The sequence below is a fragment of the Megalobrama amblycephala genome, linkage group LG10 (genome assembly GCF_018812025.1).
Source record: "Megalobrama amblycephala isolate DHTTF-2021 linkage group LG10, ASM1881202v1, whole genome shotgun sequence".
In the NCBI taxonomy this organism is placed as follows: domain Eukaryota; kingdom Metazoa; phylum Chordata; class Actinopteri; order Cypriniformes; family Xenocyprididae; genus Megalobrama; species Megalobrama amblycephala.
The window spans coordinates 30,441,669-30,460,749 of record NC_063053.1 but is presented as its reverse complement, the minus strand read 5'-3'; the positions used below and the strand labels follow the sequence as shown (position 1 = coordinate 30,460,749).

General features: G+C 36.4%; 1 protein-coding gene across 4 annotated transcripts in view; it reads left to right on the top strand.

Moving 5' to 3' along the window:
* LOC125277342 (collagen alpha-1(XIX) chain) overlaps positions 1-19,081 on the top strand; it is a 230,833-nt gene that overhangs the window by 52,111 nt on the left and 159,641 nt on the right. For all 4 annotated transcript variants that reach the window (XM_048205749.1, XM_048205748.1, XM_048205746.1 and 1 more), the window contains one exon: positions 13,099-13,152. In XM_048205749.1, the coding sequence (XP_048061706.1) occupies positions 13,099-13,152 (54 nt within the window). The remainder of the gene's footprint in view (positions 1-13,098; positions 13,153-19,081) is intronic.

The window sequence follows — 19,081 nt, the reverse complement described above, 5'->3', positions numbered from 1 at the left end:
ATAATCGCATCCATGAACATGATTTCTTCCCGAGTCCTATCCCGATTCTTTTGCACTGTCCGTTGAGGTGGAGACCACATGTCCCAAGATTCTGCACTTGAACTTGGCGTCATCAAGCTACGCCTTTGTTTTGAATAGGCTTCTAGCGGTCAAAATTATTACATACTGTACCTTTAAGTCGTGACGTAAGGAACGCCGTTTCTGTGTCCAAGCCTCGATTCGTTTCACTTGAGAATGCCGTTCTCAACGGCCGTTTATGAGCGCTATGTATTCATAATAAACATTTAACATTTCAAAAACCCTAAACATTTAAAATACTTAGTCTACACAACAGTCTCCATGCTTACAGCGTGACAGACATTAATATTTTAACGATTTATAAAAGATGAATCACTGTCTGGCCATCTGGGATTTTGGTATGAAGATAAAGGTTATGATTTAAATTTTTTTGGTAGTATTACACCACATCGTGTGTGTATATTAGCACCGTTTGTTGTTTTCTTGTGGTATGAGATAGAGCGTTTGGACCCGGAAGCGCTGCCGTGTGACGTCAGACTCAACAACCAAATACTAATAAATGTTTTCAAAATTGTAAAAATATTAAATATGTAGAAAATTTTTTAGTAAGCCCTATACAATCATTACACAGATTCATAAGCTGTACAAAAACCACATAAACACTTTTCAGTTCGGTTTTCAAGTAGGGCTGGGCGATATATCGCATGCGATTCTCACGCGCATTTCGTCAGTAAAGCCGGTTCCCTGATTACCGCTAAATCGCCATCACCTGCTTTCAAATGGAGCGCCTTTTAATAGACAAAGCCGTAGTTCACGGAGAAGCCACGTAAAATCGCGTTCAGTATCGAAGATGAATCGACTTCGATAATGAACCCGATTTTGCGTGGCTTATCAGTGAACTACGGCTCTGTCTATTAAAAGGCGCTCCATTTGAAAGCAGGTGATGGCGATTTAGCGGTAATCAGGGAACCGGCTTTACTGACGAAATGCGCGTGAGAATCGCATGCGATATATTGCCCAGCCCTATTTTCAAGATTCATTTCAAGCCAAGAATGGTCAAATGAGTCATATGAATGATTCAAACTGCTAATTAATGTGTTTAAAACTGTTTTGACCAATTCAATCTAATAACTCACACGTTTGTGAGTCTGACTAAAAGAACCAGCTCATAAGAATCATGCATTTGTGAATCAAACTAGTTTGTTGTTGTGTTCAACCTGCGAGGACACTGCAAATGAAATATTGATCTGATTGTTCTATTAATCTCATAAATTGTCTTGGTAGTATTTTGTGGCACCCATTCTTCGTTTCTCATCACACTCAATTCAGACTTGCAAGGCCACAGCTCGGCTAAAACGTCATTTCTTTTGCCATGCTGCTGTGGATTCAGTGTGCGTTCTGATGCTGTGTATTAATACTTTGATTGTAAGGGTGCAGCCGGAGAGCCCGACCCTGTGTGATCACCTTGAAAAGATGAAAGAAGCTTGATCAATCTACTATATCTAAAGACATATGGCATTATTCACACAGAGTCACCACCCTGAGTCAAAATGTTCTAATGCCTGGCTAATTTAAGTCTTTTAAAGTCAATACCTGATATCTGAGGCCCACGGGGGTTATGTGAGAACGTTCAGAATGGAATGCGCATGACGCCTTGTATCACTTGTCCGTTGAGACACTCGGAGCATAACGTGGCGTGTTAGTTACACTATCCTTCAGAATATGACGGGTTACGTGTAGTGTTAATATAGATGTCCTATGCTATGAAAGGATGCAAATTTGTTTTCAATACTTGAATAGCTGAAGAAAGCATTTTTCGTATGACATACTGAAAATGTAGAGTTCAGTGTCATCTATGATAGACAGATATCACTGGCAATGGTGAAGCAGCTCAGCATGTTTTCCAAGTGAAAGTTTAATTCAGATGGTATCATCCTGAGCTCCACTACAAACATTTGTAGCAATGAATCGCTGAGCAAACGGAAACTTGCAAAAAGCATTTCCTGGCGTAACCCTCTTGGCATTTGTGGCCAGCGCTTGAGATATCTCTGTTACTCCACTGTATCTTGTTCCAAAGGTCTTTGAAGGCCTGCCATTCAGCATATCAACAGTTCTCTCTACTTAAAACATGCGTGCCTCTGAGACAGAGCGTGTTCGTTTTTCCAGATAAGAATTTGAATTTGAGTTGTAAAACCGCTGTGGAAACCAGTCGCTGCATGTTAAATGTGTTTTTGAGAGGTGTTATAGGGTGTTTATTATGTCTGTGAGTGTGTAAACATGTCTGCAAGTCCCTGTGTGTAGATATTGGCCAGATTTGCACACTTTTGGACACTCAAGTCACTCTTAATTAAATGGCATCTCCAAACAAATTATACTAAAGCTTTTCTCAGAACTAACTTTTATTATTTTTGTAATCAATTGGTGTGAAATTAAAGGGTTAATTCACCCAAAATTTAAAATTCTTTTATTAATTTCCTACCCACATGTCTTTCCAAACCTAATGGTGCGTTCACACCGGACGCGAATGAAGCGGTAAGCGCGAGTGATTTACATGTTAAGTCAATGCAAAGAATTGACATCCTGCGGCGCGATTCGCGCGAATGAAGCGGCGCGAATGACGCGATGCGAATTGAGCGATTCGGCCGTTTGACGCGCTTAACGCGTGATTCGCGCGAATCGCGCAAGTTGAAAAATCTGAACTTTTTGCGAATTTCTGCGCCGCGTTAAATAAATCAGGAGCTTGCTCTAGTAGTGACGTGACGTAGCGAGCTGTGGCAGAAATTCGAAACAACAATGGAGGACAAAATCATTGTCGCTGTACATCTTCGTATATTTATAGAAACAGAAATAAAAAGGATCGTGAGACTTTTGAAAAACTTTTGATGGCGTAGCTGTGCACGTTCACTAAGTGTATCCTTGACGACCGTGTAAACAGTAACGCGCGCCGCGTTAACCAATCAGGAGCTTGCTCTAGTAGTGACGTGACGTAGCGAGCTGAGGCAGAAATTCGAAACAACAATGGAGGACAAAATCATTGTCACTGTACATCTTCATACATTTATAGAAACAGAAATAAAAAGGATCGTGTTTGAAAGAAAGTGAGTGATGGTCTTTACTCAATTTGAGCTATATATACATATTAAGATTACAAGCCAACTAAAGACGACCAATTGAGCTTATTCGCTGTAATTTACAATTTTTACAATATTTATTAAATCGCGCTATTCGCGCGTAGTTGGACGCTTGAACATTTTGAGTTTAATCGCTTCATTCGTGCGTGACATTTGCTTCATTCGCGCGTGAAAATCCCTTCACAACAGACGCGAATTCGCGTCATGAGAGGGGCTCTCCCGCTCCTTTATGTATCCCAGACTCTCCCACTGCTTTCTGCACACTTCCTCTGAATAAACACAACTTGTCAGTGGGGAAATAATTGTAAATTACAGCGAATAAGCTCAATTGGTCGTCTTTAGTTGGCTTGTAGTCTTAATATGTGTGTGTATGTATATGTGTATATATATATATATATATATATATATATATATATATATATATATATATATATATATATATATATATATATATATATATATATATATAGCTCAAATTGAGTAAAGACCGTTTTTTACAACTTATCAGATTGTCCGACCTCCTCACTCACTTTTTCAAACACGATCCTTTTTATTTCTGTTTCTATAAATGTATGAAGATGTATAGCGACGATGATTTTGTCCTCCATTGTTGTTTCGAATTTCTGCCTCAGCTCGCTACGTCACGTCACTACTAGAGCAAGCTCCTGATTGGTTAACGCGGCGCGGAAATTCGCCAAAGTTCAGATTTTTCAACTTGCGCGATTGAAGCGGCGCGAATGACGTGATTCGTGCCGCAGGATGTCAATTCGCGTCTTTGCATTGACTTAACATGTAAATCACTTGCGCATTACCGCTTCATTCGCGTCCGGTGTGAACGCACCATTAGAGCTTTCTGTCCCTCTAATAGACAGCTACGCAATTGAAACTTTGATGCTTCAAAAAGTTCATAGAGATCGTAAAACTAATCCATATGAATTGAGTGGTTTAGTCCAAATTTTCTGAAGAGATCCATCACTTTATATGATGAACAGATTGAATTTAGGCTTTTTCTCCCATATAAACACTGATCAGCGAACATAAACAGAAGTTCAACCAAAACTGCTTGACTTGCGAGAACAAACCTCTTGCGAAAGGTCGGATGTGCTGCGTATTGTGCGTAACACACGAGAATTGGTTGACGAAAGTTTATATGTGAATGTAAGGCCCCGTTTACACTAGTGTGTTTTCGTTTTAAAACGCATAACTTTTGCCGCGGTAACACCTGTCATTTACACTACTCTGGTGTGTTCGACCCTTGAAAACAGAGACTTTCGAAAATGCTGCTGAGCTGTTTTAGTTTGAAAACGCAGGGGTTGCGTTTCAGTATAAACGGACCAAAACTGAGACTTTTGATGGCGTAGCTCTGCACGTTCGCTCAGTGTATCGTTGACGACCGTGTAAACAGTAACATGGAGACTGAACTGCAATCTTTGCTGGCTTTGTTGTCATTTTTAGCAGCCATTGTGCAGTTAAACTCTGCTTTTTTTATATATATACTGCAGCTACCTACATGCACAAGAGGGAACTGTTTACACTTGTACACGAATGAACGGTCATGCGTTTTCGGCTGTGTAGTGTAGGCGGAGATTGTTTCTGAAACGCTGTGGAAACGCCAGTGTAGACGAGAATCGTTTTCATTTTAAAACACTGTTTTAATACGAAAACGCACTAGTGTGAACAAGGCCTAAGCCTAAATTCAATCTGTTCATCATATGATTGAGGCCCCATTTACTCTAGTGCATTTTTGTTTGAAAACGCATAAGTTTTGCCATGGTTACGCCTGTCGTTTACACTACGCCGGCGTTTTCGAACCTCGAAAATGGCGACTTTCAAAAATGCTGCAGAGCCCATTTTAGTTTGAAAACACTGGGCTTGCTTTTCATTGTAAACGTATCAAAACGGACACTTTTGAAAACAATGGCATGGCTGCCCACATTCGCTCTGTGTATCCTTGACGACCGTGTAAACAATAACATGAAGACTGAACTGCAATATTTGCTGGCTTTGTAGTCATTTTTAGCAGACATTAAACTCTGCATTTTTTTTTTAATACTGCAGCCATCGACATGCGCAATAGGCATCTGTTTACTCTTGTATGCGCATGCCCAGTGTGCATAAACGGTCATGTGACATGCAATTTTGGTCATGTAGTGTAGACGGAGATTGTTTCTGAAACACTGTGGAAATGCCAGTGTAGACGAGGATCGTTTTCATTTTAAAACGCCATTTTAAAACGAAAACGCACTAGTGTAAATGGGGCCTGAGTCTCTTCAGAAAATTTGGACTAAACTGCTCGATTCATATGGGTTAGTTTTACGATCTCTTTATGAACTTTTTGAAGCATCAAAATTTCAATTGCATAGACTGTCTATGGAGGGACAGAAATCTCTCATATCTCATTGAAAAGATTCTTGTGGTCCGAAGATGAACGAAAGTCTTATGGGTTTGGATCAGTGCATTTACAGAAATCATTCTCAACATTGCATATCTAATCAGTCCCTGACGAACACATTATTATTTTAATTATCATTAGTGAGTCATTTAACCATGTATTACTGTCTTTGGAAGGCTTTTGTCTTTCAAACACATTAAAATGTACAAATTCATGTCAATTATGTCATTTCTCTGTCTTTTTATATCAATATGGTACAAGATTATCCTATTCAATTCAATGTAATAAATGGTCAAAAGTAATCTAAAAGTAATCAAATGGTCTAGTAGTCAGATTATATTACCTTAAATGTGTAATGTAATGGATTACGTTATTTAACTCTCAATTTTTGTCATGTATTTTGGAATCCGTAACAGACTACAATTTGTAAGTGATCTACCCAAAACTGTTAGTGGATGTGTATGAAATCATACAGATGTTATAGCTGAATAACCATGTTTCCATTAGATTTTTTTTTGTCTATTGTTTTGTAATTTGATCAATTTAAGCCTGTTTAGGTAGAAATAGACTTCAGTAGAAGCTGTTCATCTTTTTAGGAAGTGTTTTAAGTGTGCTAAACTTCTTTAAAACAAAATGAAAGCCATTTCTTTAAATATATAATCTGATGTGATTTATATTCATACATTAAGAGTGGCTTCAGTGTCCAAACACTTTTTGGGAACGCTGCATGTGCCTCTGTATTGGGAAGATGCCAGATTGTTTTGTGACCTGGCCTGTTCTGCAGCCAGGACGCGCTGTGCTGTACATAATTATCAGGCAAGTGAGCAGCATCCCTGCGGCATTTTGACCTCACGCTGATGTGACGGGACCTGGAGAGGGACACAGCCCTGATTTTAACCCATCCTTCACCTCCCCGCTTGTGCTGAAATGCCCAGGGCAAGCAGAGGCTAACTATGTAGTCAGCCTCTCCATCCTCACTCCCGAGGTTGGAACAGCCTGTAGGCCTGGAGCTCAAATCAGGCCTCTCTGAAAAGGGCCAATGCAGCTGTTCTTAACTGGGGCCGCTCTCGGGGAGGTGGAACAACAAAGGAAAGGTGCACTGGTTCCCTCAAGGAGTCATTAGATTCTGCTAAAAGCAGGACGGGAGTGATCTCTCCAAAGACCCCTCTGAACATACATCATTTAGAAGCAGCCACAGTCTAACCTCCATCATGCCGTCCCAATGTGAGCTTTACCTCCACCTGTGTTTTCACAGTACTGCAATCCTGATTAAGTTCAAGTGCTGATTCTTATTTGCATATACATTTTTATAGCTCCAGTTTGGCAAAAGTTATAGCAAAGTTTGGTCTTGAAACGATAGGTGTAGAAATGTAATCGCTTGCTAGTAAGTGAAATAATAGGTATTATGCAACGATAAATGCTTTAAATTGTAGCATGCAACGTTGTCACATGAGTTTTGCATGTGAGTGGCGGCAAGTTATCTTGAAAATGGTTATTTTGCCATTTTAATTAATTGGTAAGTTTACAATAAGGTCTCATTACTTAATGTTAGTTAATGCCTTAAAGGATTAGTTCACTTTCAAATTAAAATTTTCTGATAATTTACTCACCCCCATGTCATCCAAGATATCCATGTCCTTCTTTCTTCAATCGAAATGAAATTGATAAAAAAGGTTTTTGATTAAAAAAAAAAACACTCATTTTCTAAAAAATTTTTTAAATTATATACGTTTTAACACTCTGAGGTCTAAAAACGCGCCGGCGCGTTTTGCAGGTTTTTTTTCACATTGCAGCAAAACAGACTTAAAATACTCTGTCATTTTTTGTCATAGAGACATAAGTAATACATCAATTGAAACTATAGAATATCTCCTTTTATTTGTATACACTCAGAGTAAAAACAAAATGTTGTGCTTTTTGTAAAATAAAGAAAACTAACATGATGCGTGATCTCTCATCTCCCTCTGAACGAACTCCAATCTGATAGTTCTCAGAAAATGAAGTGTAACTTAGTGAATACTAATCACAAAAAATTCATACTTATGTCTAACAAAACGTTGAAATGTCAGGTTTTAAATCGTGCAAGTCAAATCGAAAACAAACATTCTGTGTTTATGTAATCTGTATGAAAAGAGAGCCATGTCAGAAGTCCGTGATTCAGCTCATTACCCACTAATGCGGCCACACCCACGGAGCCAGCGCTATTCACAGGCAAATTCAGAGACAACACATGCATTCATCATCTCAATCGTGTATTTATTGCCTTGAAAATTGTTTATCTGGATGAAAAAGCCATGATTAGCGATCTCTGGAAGACATTCAGTAAATTCCTGTTTGTTTTCTTCTATTGATAAGTTTTAAGTGAGTTTTTGTTTCTTTAGCGCCCTCCGGCTGTAGTATGAATTGGTAAACACCATTCATGGAATATCGTCTTCTTCTTAGGTGAATTTGTGGACTAAAATGCACAGAGCGCCCTCCGGCTGCAGTATGAATTGCAAACACCAGCGCTCATAGAGATAATGAATATTAAATAAAAAATAACTCATCTGTATAGAAAATTGACATAAACATATGAGAATCCTATATTTCTCCAAATGTGCATGCTTTTAAACTAAAAGCCTATATTCAGACTCTTTGCATCACAGAAATACATTATATTTTAAAGTATAATATAAAACCATTATTTTATATTGTAATAAAATTTTTCTGTATGTTTCATATACCATGATGAGCTTGAGACATCACAGAAGTTTTTTTTCACAGCCTACCTGACTGAAATGCCTCATTAATATGCAAGTCTTTTCAGGTCATTACTATTCAATTCTTTTGTCTTCACAGGTGAGAATGAGCCATTATTCATGGAGATTCACGCCTCCTCGCATACCGTGTTTCTTGGCAAAAAGTGTCTTACAAAAACTAAATCAGTATATTGTTATAAATGAAAGAGTAGTCAGCATAATTTTTACATAATTTTGAAGCAAAAACTCTAGTCTACAACCTTCAATACCCAAAAGTCTTGTGAACACAGATTTAATATACTTTTATTGGCCTTATATCAGTGAAGTTAAGTTTTTTGTTTTTTCAGTAACCACGCATAAACGTTATTCCTTCAAAAACACAAACATGTACACACATGTTCCTCACATATTATGGTAGCCTAGTTTGTGCTGAATACAGTGTAATGACACTTGTGTCATTAATATGTTTATGAACAACTGAAAAAAGCACAAATGTCAGGGCATGTCAAAACTTCTCCAGGCCCCAAATCAGCCTCAGACTCCAGAGGGTTAACCATAAATGCCCATCTTGAAGCTCTCTTCTTCTTCTCTATTAGAATTCCGGCAGTGTAGACACTGCTAAGTGTATTACTGCCCTCCACAGGTCAAAGTTTGAACTAATTGTTATATACTTGCACTAGCATATTGTATATGACAATTCAGTTCTATTGTTCTATCTGTCGTTCTATTGTTCATCTGTCGTTATATCTATCTGTCGTTTCGTCGTTCTATTGTTCTATCTATCGTTCTATCTATTGTTCTATCATTATATCCATCGTTCTATTTGTTCGTTCTTTTGTTCTGTCGTTCTATATGTTCTATCTGTCGTTCTATCTACTGTTCTGCCATTCTGTTGTTCGTTCTTTTGTTCTGTCGTTCTATCTGTTGTTCTATCTGTTGTTCTATCTATCATGTTCTATCATTCTATCTGTCATGCTATCTATTGTTCTGTCGTTCTTTCTATCATTTGTTCTGCCATTGTATCATTCTATCAGTCATTCTATCTGTCGTTCGTTTGTTCATTCATTGTTCGTTCGATCGTTCTATCATTCTTTCTTTTGTTCGATCGTTCTATTGTTCGTTCTTTCGTTCAATGTTCTATCTATCGTTCTGTCATTCTGCCATTCTATTGTTCTATCTATCGTTCTGTCTGTCATTCTATCTATCGTTCTGTAGTTCTATCTGTTGTTCTATCTGTCGTTCTGTCGTTCTATTGTTCTATCTGTTGTTCTATCAAGTTCTATCATTCTGTCATTCTATCTATTGTTCTGTCGTTCTTTTCTATAGTTCGTTCTGTCATTCTGTCGTTCTATCATTATATCTATCGTTCTATTGTTCGTTTTTTTTGTTCTGTCGTTCTACCTGTCGTTCTATTGTTCTATCTGTCGTTCTATCATGTTCTGTCATTCTATCGATCATTCTATAATTATATCTATCATTCTATTGTTCGTTCTTTTGTTCTGTCGTTCTATCTGTTGTTCTATCTACCGTTCTGTCGTTCTCTGTCGTTCTATCTATCGTTCTGTTCTATCTGTTGTTCTATCGTTCAGTCGTTCTATTGTTCTGTCATTCTATCTCTGACGTTCTATCATTCTATCTGTCGTTCTATCTATCGTTCTGTCATTCTGTCTGTCATTCTGTTGTTCTAAATGTCGTTCTATCATTCTATCTGTCAATCTATCTCTGACATTCTATTACTGATCTATCGTTCTGTCGTTCTATCTATCTATCGTTCTGTTCTATCTTCTATCATGTTCTATCGTTCTGTCATTCTATCATTCTTTCGTTCTTTCTATTGTTCGTTCTGTCATTCTGTTGTTTTATCTATCGTTCTATCATTATATCTATCGTTCTATTGTTAGTTTATTTTGTTCTGTCGTTCTACCTGTCGTTCTATTGTTCTATCTGTCGTTCTATCATGTTCTGTCATTCTATCGATCATTCTATAATTATATCTATCATTCTATTGTTCGTTCTTTTGTTCTGTCGTTCTATCTGTTGTTCTAACTGTTGTTCTATCTATCGTTCTGTCATTCTCTGTTGTTCTATCTATCGTTCTGTTCTATCTGTTGTTCTATCGTTCAGTCGTTCTATTGTTCTGTCATTCTATCTCTGACGTTCTATCATTCTGTCTGTCGTTCTATCTATCTGTCGTTCTGTCATTCTGTCTGTCATTCTGTTGTTCTAAATGTCGTTCTATCATTCTATCTGTCATTCTATCTCTGACATTCTATTACTGATCTATCGTTCTGTCGTTCTATCTATCTATCTATCTATCTATCTATCTATCTATCTATCTATCTATCTATCTCTATCTATCTATCGTTCTGTTGTTCTATCTTTCGTTCTATTATGTTCTATCGTTCTGTCATTCTATCATTCTTTCGTTCTTTCTATTGTTTGTTCTGTCATTCTGTTGTTTTATCTATCGTTCTATCATTATATCTATCGTTCTATTGTTCGTTTTTTTTGTTCTGTCATTCTACCTGTCATTCTATTGTTCTATCTGTCGTTCTATCATGTTCTGTCATTCTGTCGATCATTCTATAATTATATCTATCATTCTATTGTTCGTTCTTTTGTTCTGTCGTTCTATCTGTTGTTCTAACTGTTGTTCTATCTATCGTTCTGTCGTTCTATCTATCGTTCTGTTCTATCTGTTGTTCTATCGTTCAGTCGTTCTATTGTTCTGTCATTCTATCTCTGACGTTCTATCATTCTATCTGTCGTTCTATCTATCTGTCGTTCTGTCATTCTGTCTGTCATTCTGTTGTTCTAAATGTCGTTCTATCATTCTATCTGTCATTCTATCTCTGACATTCTATTACTGATCTATCGTTCTGTCGTTCTATCTATCTATCTATCTATCGTTCTGTTGTTCTATCTTTCGTTCTATCATGTTCTATCGTTCTGTCATTCTATCATTCTTTCGTTCTTTCTATTGTTCATTCTGTCATTCTGTTGTTTTATCTATCGTTCTATCATTATATCTATCGTTCTATTGTTCGTTTTTTTTTGTTCTGTCGTTCTACCTGTCGTTCTATTGTTCTATCTGTCGTTCTATCATGTTCTGTCATTCTATCGATCATTCTATAATTATATCTATCATTCTATTGTTCGTTCCTTTGTTCTGTTGTTCTATCTATCGTTCTGTCGTTCTCTGTCGTTCTATCTATCGTTCTATCTATCGTTCTGTTCTATCTGTTGTTCTATCGTTCAGTCGTTCTATTGTTCTGTCATTCTATCTCTGACGTTCTATCATTCTATCTGTCATTCTATCTATCTGTCGTTCTGTCATTCTGTCTGTCATTCTGTTGTTCTAAATGTCGTTCTATCATTCTATCTGTCATTCTATCTCTGACATTCTATTACTGATCTATCGTTCTATCATTCTGTCGTTCTATCTATCTATCTATCTATCTATCTATCTATCTATCGTTCTGTTGTTCTATCTTTCGTTCTATCATGTTCTATCGTTCTGTCATTATATCATTCTTTCGTTCTTTCTATTGTTCGTTCTGTCATTCTGTTGTTTTATCTATCGTTCTATCATTATATCTATCGTTCTATTGTTCATTCTTTTGTGACAGATACTGTCGTTCTATGTCTATCTATCCGTCCGTCCAACCGACCGACCGGTCTGCAGGTGTGTGCATTACCCCAATTAACAAGCAAGTGTTCTCTTGCAATTTCATTTGCACTCTTTTGAACAACAGCCAGAGAATGGGAAGTGCTAAGATTGCATACCTAAAATTAATATTCTATTTTGAATAACTTTTTTTTTGGAAAGCTTCACCATCATCATTCTCACAGAACGAGTCTCATAGTAAGACAGCTGATGCAAAAGAAGGTTTTCCAGATTTACACACTTTATTTGTATTGATCTTGTTTTATGGAGACATGGCTCCAGATTAGTGTTCTCGAGAACGAGCTTTCACTCAACTGTCTTGACAAGCTTCGCCATCATAAGAGTAAATTAGTCGCATCTCTATCCGCGAACTCCGAGACATGATTAAAAAAAGGGCAAGGCGCTCATCTGAGCCTAATATAATTCAGTATTAATAGTCTCACTCGAAAGCTTAACTAAGACAAATTGCTGTGTTTTGAGGGCCAGTGTTCCCTTCTCTCTAAGTACCCTCTGACTTATTTCAGAAATCTCTCTCTGTGTAGCTGCCGGTCTTGATGTGTCACACCTAACAAGAGTTGCTGTAAATTTAACCTGTCAATACGTGTCAGGCCTCGTTTATCAGCCACCTCTTCTTGGCCAGTTTTCCCTCCCTCACCTTCTTGTATTCCCCTTTTTTTCTCCCCCACCTGTTCTCTCTCTGTTGCTTTTAAGCACTATGACTTTTGACTTTGCCTGTGGTTTTGCCTTATCTCCAATCAGATTCCCCCTCACAAAGCTCTAGCAGGCAGGTGATGGGAATTCTAATCCCGACTCCAGCCGGAGGGCTTCTGAAAGAGAGCGTTTTTGTATATTTCGGGTGTGCGATTTGTGCAAATCATTCACTAAAAAGTGCAGAACTAAACAGATTTGTCATGTAAATGAGACCACATCAACACCTTGAGACACTCATTCTCGCCGCTTCGCCAAACACATACAGCATGATTTTACGAAAAGATGGCTGGAGTGGTTCCCTGCTGAATGCTTAACTTGGAGGAAGTCAAACTGATACATTGTTCACTGACTGGAAAGATTTCCCCTAAGTTATCCTGTCAGGATGCTGTGAGGTAGCAGACTCTGTGATTAAACTGGTTCCTGTTTGTTGTGTCTCCTCAGGGTTTGAAAGGGGATCCTGGACCTCAAGGCCTACCTGGTCTCAAAGGTGATAAAGTAAGTCGGCCTGCCAGTTTGATTTCTTGTAACAACCTTTACAAACCGTAGCACAGAGAGAGATAGAGGCAGAGTATCTATGATCTTAAGGATGTTTTTCAGTCAGGGAGCTTTCCAGAGTTCCTATATACATACTGTAGAAAGCCATAGTCTGTATGCGAGTCATTCTTAGGAAACTGTGCCATTTGAACATTTCTAATACATTTTTATTTTAAAGTTTGAAAATGTCACCCCTAAACTTTTGAAAACTCATATTTTTCCCACTGTAGTCCTAATGTACCAGGGCCATATCTGCTAAAGACACCTTCAGCCCAATATTCAGATTAGCAGTCAGGTATTTGATATTGCTTTCCCATAAATTTGTGGTGATAGCCTTATCAGTAGTTATTTGTTGAAACTCAAATATGACGTCAGAAAGGTCAGACTATTATTTTTGTGGGAGAAATGTCTGCATAATAGGTTTGAACAGAAGGGACAAAAAAATAATTCTGAATTTTATCAGAAACATTTGACTACTTTTAGAAAAAAAGGTACATATTGAAATTATTATATATTTATTTGTCATTTATATTATTTATGTAATTTTTTTTTTTCTTATTCTGTATATCCCAATAAAATGTAATGATGGTGAATGAGACATACATTTGCTGACATTCAGCATAGCATTAATAATAATTATAAGAAATGTTTCTTGAGCAGCAAATTAGAATGATTTGACACTGAAGACTGCAGTAATGATGCTGAAAAATTAAGCCTTCTATCAGAGGAATAAATTACATTTTTAAAATATATTTAAATAGAATATTTAATATTTCACAATTAGTTAATATTTCACAATTCCTCATTTTTACTGTATTTTTATATAAAAGCAACTGCTTTCAAAGACATAAATTCTTACCAATTATATATATACGTAGTGTGTATATATACGTAGTGTGTATATATATATATATATATATATATATATATATATATATATATATATATATATATATATATATATATATATATATGTGTGTGTGTAAAAGTGCTGTCAATCGATTAAAAAAAAATTATATTTTTTTTCTGTGATTAATAACATGTAACATTAATCTTTTTTTTAAAATATATTTTATATTGTAATAACTTCACATTTAATCTCCAAATTAATGCATAAAAAACAAAGACAGTATATTTTAAATATTTGATCTAACGGGTAGAAAATATATACAGAAATTGAATAAAGTTGTCAAACACTTCACAGTCTTCACTTCATGCATTGTAAATTAAATGTAGATTAATCCTTATTTAAGCTATAAAAGTTAATCAGTCAAAAGCAGCGAGTAATTTTCTCTTTTTTCTTTTATTGCTTTATTAAAAGACAACAGCAGCAGGTTTATAAGGCTGCTGTCACTTTAAGACCTGATGCACATGAGGCGCATCCCGTTTCCTCACAACTGTTCATTTTAAACTTTAGAACTCATTTAAGACTCTGCTTACGAGGATACTCAACAAAACGGGCATTTTGGCATGCAAAAAGCATTTGCATGAATAAGAATGTGATCATAAAATGTAACTCTAGCTAATGGATGACGGAAAAAATGGATGCTGCGTTAATTAAGTAAAATATTTTTAATGTGTTAATCTAAAAAAAAAAAAATTGCATGCATTAACACGTTCATTTTCACAGCCCTTATATAGGTATGTGTATATTTTTCACAGCCATTATGTATGTGTGTGTGTGTGTGTGTGTGTGTGTGTGTGTGTGTGGAAACATGTCTACATCCAATAATGTAGCTTATATTGCTTGTGCTGTTGTGCTGAGTGTAGCATGTAGTAAATGCCTCAGTAAACAGGCACACGGAATGCTGCTCAGTTTTGTGGGATGGAATCAATTTTATTACTGGAAGTCACATATATGGTGACACATATGGTGACAGGGAAAACTATAATGTACAGTATGATGAACAAACAAGAAAATGAAAATTTATTGTGAGACTTTATAATAGTGAGATTATATGTAAATATTAAAAGAATGTTTCAGATTGCAAACAAGTTATGCTCTATTGGCAGCATCTGTGGCATACTTTTAGATTAATAATTTCAACTCATTGGTAAAATCAATTATGCATTGAAGCATATAGGACAAGGCATTCTAGAGGGTTTCAAAGTAGAAATATGAAGCTCATATTTTTTTAATGTTTAATTATGTTCTCAGATAATTTATATTTTCTTACCCTAGCATTTTGTTTGTTAGTTAAAGGTGCCATCGAACGTTTTTTTACAAGATGTAATATAAGTCTAAGGTGTCCCCTGAATGTGTCTGTGAAGTTTCAGCTCAAAATACCCCATAGATTTTTTTAAAATAATTTTTTTAACTGCCTATTTTGGGGCATAATTAGAAATGTGCCGATTCAGGGCTGCGGCCCCTTTAATTGCTCGCGCTCTCCACCCCCTCCCGAGCTCTCTACTCCGTCACTGCATAAACAAAGTTTACACAGCTAATATAACCCTCAAAATGGATCTTTACAAAGTGTTCATCATGCAGCATGTCTAATCGCATAAGTATTGTATTTACTTGGATGTTTACATTTGATTCTGAATGAGTTTGAGGCTATGCTCCGTGGCTAATGGCTAATGCTACACTGTTGGAGAGATTTATAAAGAATGAAGTTGTGTTTATGCATTAACGTTATACAGACTGCAAGTGTTTAAAAATGAAAATAGTGACGGCTCTTGTCTCCGTGAATACAGTAATAAATGATGGTAATTTTAACCACATTTAACAGTACATTAGCAACATGCTAACAAAACATTTAGTAAGACAATTTACAAATATCACTAAAAATATCATGTTATCATGGATCATGTCAGTTATTATTGCTCCATCTGCCATTTTTCGCTATTGTCCTTGCTTGCTTACCTAGCCTGATGATTCAGCTGTGCACAGATCCAGACGTTAATACTGGCTGCCCTTGTGTAATGCATTGAACATGGGCTGGCATATGCAAATATTGGGGTCATACATATTAATGATCCCGACTGTTACGTAACAGTCGGTGTTATGTTGAGATTCGCCTGTTCTTCGGAGGTCTTTTAAACAAATGAGATTTATATAAGAAGGAGGAAACAATGTGGTTTGAGACTCACTGTATGTCATTTCCATGTACTGAACTCTTGTTATTTAACTATGCTGAAGGTAAATTAAATTTTCAATTCGATGGCACCTTTAAATCTTCCTAAATGTTATTATATTTATTCTTAAAACAAAACAAAAAATGCAAGTCTGATAAAATAATAATAATAAAACTTAATTTAATATATTTTGCAGTATATTGTGCAATTTTAGTAAACAAACAAACAAAAAAAAACCCTGTAAATCCATACAAAAATGATTTAGAAAATAATTTTTTGCTGTGTTCGCCTCAAGTTCCAAGTGCCTTGCCCCATAGACTGTCATTTTAAGTGCATCACTGTACTGTAAACACAATTTATGTTTGTTATCACAAATGTATTATTTTCAGCGTAATGGCCCATGTGTCACAGATGCTGTTGATAGAACAGACAGACCTTCACAGCAGGGAAGCTGTGAATTCAGTGAAACAGAATGTAGAAGAGAGCTTCTTGCTCTGATATCTTATTCCCCAACCCCCCCGTGCACGCAGACACACAAGGCCCACAGCGGGTCTACTTTCCAAACAATAGATCAAATGTTATTCTCTAATTAGCTACCATATTACCCATTGTCTTTTACAGTATTGGGCTTCTTTGTTTGCATGTGTGTGCACGTAATTGTCAATGCAGTGTTTTCAAGCCTTGAAGTTCTAATGAGCTCCTCTGTGTTAGAGCAGAGAATAACTAGCTTCTTTTTCATCTCATCTCCCAGTCAGACAGAGGGAGGGAGGAAAACCGTTAGTTTGGATTGAAACTGACAGTAGGAAAGACACGTCACGCTCTTCAAACATAGAATGACTCAGAATATCTTCAAACAGGCCAGCTTTAGGTGTTCACAACTTTATATTTGAGCAAACTTTGATGTGGAGTTTCTGTGGATTTAAATTGAATTTGTGGAAGGCTCTGCCTGTTTTTGTCAAAGGGGTTTTAACTTAAACTGATGTATCTGCTTGTATTTCATAACCTTGGCTATATGAAAGTGCTTTATTTAAGAGCAGATAAGCACAGGGGAACAGCAGGTTGTTTTATTTTTATGAATATTTTCCAGATATGCCTAACAGAATTAGTTTTCCTAAAAATCAAAATGTTGTCATCCTCTACTCACCCTCGTGTCGTTCATAACCCGTATGACTTTATTTCTTCTAAGGAACACAGAAGAACATGTTTCTTTAAAAAATGGAGGAATTTTCTTTTTAACTTAAAAACGTAGAAAGATTTTCACTTGTGCGTGAACTATTTCTAAAATATATCAGCCTGAATAATTACTTGGAAATGAGTAGAATCCCATAGTACAGATCATTTTAAAATAATTCTTTAGCGCAAAAAAACTTCCACCAAACTTTAGCGCAAAAAACTTTTGAATGTGCTTCATTAAATCACAAGATGCCTTCAAAAGAAACCACTTAAAAAAGAGTTAGTTCACCGAAAAATGAAAATTCTGTCATCATTTACTCACCCTGAAGTTGTTCCAAACCTGTATGAATTTCTTTGTTCTGCTGAAAAGAAGATATTTTGAAGAATATGGGTAACCAAACAGTTGATGGGCCCAAATGGCTTCCATAGTATGGAAATCAATGGGGTCCATCAACCATTTGGTTACTGACATTTTTCAAAATATCTTAAATTAAAATTGAATAAAATGCCAACAATAAAAACAACTAGCCATGTTACTATAGAAGTCCATATCGGCGTCAGTTCATACTGCCGTTAACACTTTCTTCGAAAAAGTGGATGCGATGAGACCTGTTTTCCTGTTTGTTTGGTTGAAGTTTGACATGAAGCCTATTGCACAACACTCTGAAATATTTGATTCTGATTGGCCAATCACAGCAATCTGTGGTCAGATGTTTTTGCATAATCACTGCTTAAAGGGTTAGTTCACCCAAAAATGAAAATTCTGTCATTAATTACTCGTAAGACCTTCGTTAATCTTCGGAACGCAAATTAAGATATTTTTGTTGAAATCCGATGGCTCAGTGTGGCCTGCATAGCCAGCAATGACATTTCCTCTCTCAAGATCCATAAAGGTACTAAAAACGTATTTAAATCAGTTCATGTGAGTACAGTGGTTCAATATTAATATTATAAAGCGACGAGAATATTTTTGGTGCACCAAAAAAACAAAATGACGACTTATATAGTGATGGGCGATTTCAAAACACTGCTTCATGAAGCTTCGGAGCATAATGAATCAGTGTGTCAAATCAGTGGTTTGGAGCGCCAAAGTCACGTGATTTCAGCAGTTTGGCGGTTTGACACGTGATCCGAATCATGATTCGACACAAAAGATTCATAACGCTCCAAAGCTTCATGAAGCAGTGTTTTGAAATTGTTACATTTGCGTAACAATTTCAAAACAGGCTCTGCCTGTTTTTGTCAAAGGGGTTTTAACTTAAACTGATGTATCTGCTTGTATTTCATAACCTTGACTATATGAAAGTGCCATTGGCCATCACTATATAAGTCCTTATTTTATTTTTTTGGCACACCAAAAATATTCTTGTCGCTTTATAATATTAATATTGAACCACTGTACTCGCATGAACTGATTTAAATATGTTTTTAGCACATTAATGGATCTTGAGAGAGGAAGTGTCATTGCTCCCTATGCCTCACTGAGCCATCAGATTTCAACTAAAATATCTTAATTTGCATTCCGAAGATTAACAAAGGTCTTACGGGTGTGGAACGGCATGAGGGTGAGTAATTAATGACATTATTTTCACTTTTGGGTGAACTAACCCTTTAACTGTGTAGTAAGTGGCATTATGTCCAG